Raw genomic sequence first — 3,363 nt, forward strand, 5'->3', positions numbered from 1 at the left:
AACAAACGTAAGCAAGCAGATGTCAGATTAGTGTCAAAATGGAAAGAATATGATAATCGTACAAATAAATATTTAGATGCTGAAAGATTGGTAACAAAACCAAATTTAAAGAGCATAACAATATTTTCAGAAAATTTTGTAGCAATAGAGTTGAATAGGGAGAAAGTTTTTTTTTTTTTTTATAAGAGAAGGGGGCAAACGAGCGGCGCGAACACCGAAGTGATCATCGACGCCCATGGACATCCGCAACACTACGAGAATTACAGATGCGTTGCCGGCCTTTAAGAAAGAGATATGCTCGCTTCTTGAAGGACCCTAAGTCGTACTGGTTTGGAAATACCGCCGAGGACAGACCATTCCACAACGCGGCCGTGCGCGGCAAGAAATTTCGCGAGAACCGCACTGTTGTGGAATGCCAGCCATCCAGATGGTATGGATGGTACCTGGCGGTCTGTCGGGTCGTCCGATGACGAAACTCGGCGGCAGGAATCGTTCCAAACAGTTCTTTGGAACACTCCCCGTGGTATAAACGATAAAAAATGCAGAGGGAACTGACGTCCCTCCGCAAGGCCAGAGTATCAAGCCGATCGGTAAGAGCTCGGTCGTTGACGATTCGAGTCGCTCTCCGTTGTAAGCGGTCAAATGGAAGAAGCTGGTATTGGGGTGCTCCCGCCCAGAGGTGCGAGCAGTATTCCATGTGGGGCCGAACTTGCGCCTTGTACAGTTGTAGGCGGTGGCCCGGCTGGAAATACTGCTTCGCCCTACTGAGCACACCCAGCTTTTTGGAGGCCAGCTTGGCCTTGTCTTCCAAGTGACCGCGAAACTGAACGTCACTCGATATGTCAACGCCGAGAATACCGATACTGGCTGAGGCAACCAGGGGAGTGCCCTCAAAACGAAGATTTACGACAAAGGGTTGTTTTTTAGCGGTAATGGCGCATACTTGTGTCTTTTTGGGATTGAATTCAACGAGATTTCGTCGACCCCAATCCGAAACTTCACCCAGTAGGGTCTCCAGTTCAGACACAAGTTTGGTCCGGTTCTCATCGGCAGTAGCCCGAGAAACATTGGCACGGGCCGTGTACAGTGCGTCACACGTGCTATCGTCTGCATAACAATGAATGTTGCTGAATTGCAGCATGTCATTGATATGCAGAAGAAACAATGTGGGCGACAGTACACCGCCCTGTGGGACACCAGCGTTGATTGATTTCGGGTCAGAGCACGCACCGTCAACAACGACCTTGATGCTCCGACCCTCCAAGAAGCTAGAAATCCAGGCGCATAGTTTCTCGGGCAGCCCGTAGGAAGGCAACTTCGCAAGAAGTGCTTTGTGCCACACCCGATCAAAGGCTTTGGCCACGTCCAAACTAACCGCCAGGGCCTCCCCTTTGCCCTCGATAGCCTCCGACCATCGATGCGTGAGGTACGCGAGAAGATCACCAGCTGAGCGACGCTGACGGAACCCATACTGCCGATCGCTAATCAGCTGATGCTCCTCAAGGTACCTCATAAGCTGGCAATTGACGGTCGTTTCCATGACTTTTGAGAACAAAGGGGTAATGGCAATCGGCCTGTAGTTGGACGGATCCGAGCTATCGCCTTTCTTTGGGATCGGGTGGATTATGGCAGTCTTCCATGAATTCGGGACGATGCCTAAGGAGTAGAAGAACCGGAACAGGCGCGTTAAAACCGGTGCCAACTCAGGAGCGCAAGTCTTAAGCACGATGGGAGGAATTCCGTCAGGCCCACTCGACTTTGGACGTCCAGAGAATGCAGCACTTTACGTACTGATCTCTGGCGAAACTGGATTTCGGACATGAAGGTGTCACCGCACGGGATATTCGGCGGTGAGCTACCTTTATCCTCCAGAGTCGAGTTCGACGCAAAAAGAGAGCCTAGAAGATCGGCCTTCTCTTTTGCTGTGTGGGCCAACGAGTCATCCCCCCTGCGCAAAGGTGGTAAAGATGGCTTACAAAAACAGGGGAACCTGGACAACCTTGGCGAGAGACCAGAACGCACGAGTTCCCGAAGGAAGTTTCACCAGTCTCTCACCAATGCTAGCCACGTGTTCCGACTTTGCCTTGGCAATAACTCTTTTGAAGGACCTGGAGGCGGAGTTGTACTTCTTTTTGAGCAGGCTGGTATTTACATCCCTAGCCGCTGACGCTTCAGCCCAGGCTCGGTAACAATCCTGCTTGTAGCGCGCTGCTAATTGGATCGACCATACCAGGGCCGAGAGCTGCCCCCGATAGGCACGACAGATGACGGAATAAATAGTTCCATCCCCTGAAGCACGACATCGGTGACAGAGTCGGCAACGGCATCGGGATTGTCCAGCTTGAAGCAAACTCGCTCCCATGGGTAGGATGCAAAAAAGGACCGCATCTCATCCCAGTCTGCTGACCTGTAGTGCCACACTCGGCGGAAGCCATTTGGCTTGAGCCGTGGGCGACGCGGATCAGGCAGTGGTCCGACGACCCCAAGGGGGCGTCGACGGAAACCGAGTAGCTGTCTGGATGTGAGGTCAGCAGAAGGTCCAGCAGGGAAGGTGTATGATCTTCCACATCTGGTATTCGCGTTGGCGATGTAACCAGCTGCGTCAGATCATAGGACAAGGCAAAGTCATGGACAGATCTCCCCGCGTGATCGGTGGTTCGAGAGCCAAGCCATTCGGCATGGTGGGCATTAAAATCGCCAAGTACCACAATCTCGGCAGATGGGATCTGCTCCAGGACAGAATCTGTAGCCGTTTGGACTTGCTCCATGAGTCGGTCTATTTCGGCATTACCGCTATGGGACCTATAGAGGCACGCGTAGACTCGCGGATGGTCGTCGCTATCTACGCGCAGCCACAAAATGGATAGGTCCCTGCCTTCAAGAAGGCTGAGGCGACGAGAGCAAACATCATCTCTGACGTACACGCACACCCCGGCCCGAGGCAAAAAAGAATGTTCCAATTTGTATCCCGGGCAGGATAGATACGATGTGTCTGCTGGAGGAGATATCTGCGTCTCAGTAAGGAAAAGCAAGGCCGGTTTAGCCATCCGTAGGTGGTAATGGACGGCCTCCAAGTTAGAGTGGAGTCCCCTAATGTTACACACGTCCACGGCGAACGTTTTAGGGGAAACCGCTGCGCGTTTCTTGCTTTTGCCCCGAGCTCCAGCAACGAGCGGAATGGTGCCCCCCCCCCCAGAATACGCAGGGCGGCCCGCGCGCTTACGCCCAAACTCCAAGCGGGAGTTCAGGCGTAAACGCGCGGAGGGGGATTCTCCAATACCAGTGGTATCGGTACCCCCCTGGAGTTATTCTAGATAGGCCAATCTACATTGGATTTACTGTTTTAGAATACTCGAAGTTACA

General features: G+C 52.5%; 1 protein-coding gene across 1 annotated transcript; it reads right to left on the reverse strand.

Annotated features, from left to right (window-relative positions):
* Positions 1–223: 223 nt before the first annotated feature.
* LOC123723294 lies at positions 224–937 on the reverse strand (the record flags this gene model as incomplete). Its single annotated transcript, XM_045685877.1, has 1 exon — positions 224–937. A coding segment is annotated over one exon (714 nt), but the record flags the coding sequence as incomplete, so codon positions are not given.
* Between the last annotated feature and the right edge of the window lie 2,426 nt (positions 938–3,363).

The sequence above is a fragment of the Papilio machaon genome, chromosome W, assembly GCF_912999745.1.
Source record: "Papilio machaon chromosome W, ilPapMach1.1, whole genome shotgun sequence".
In the NCBI taxonomy this organism is placed as follows: Eukaryota; Metazoa; Arthropoda; class Insecta; order Lepidoptera; family Papilionidae; genus Papilio; species Papilio machaon.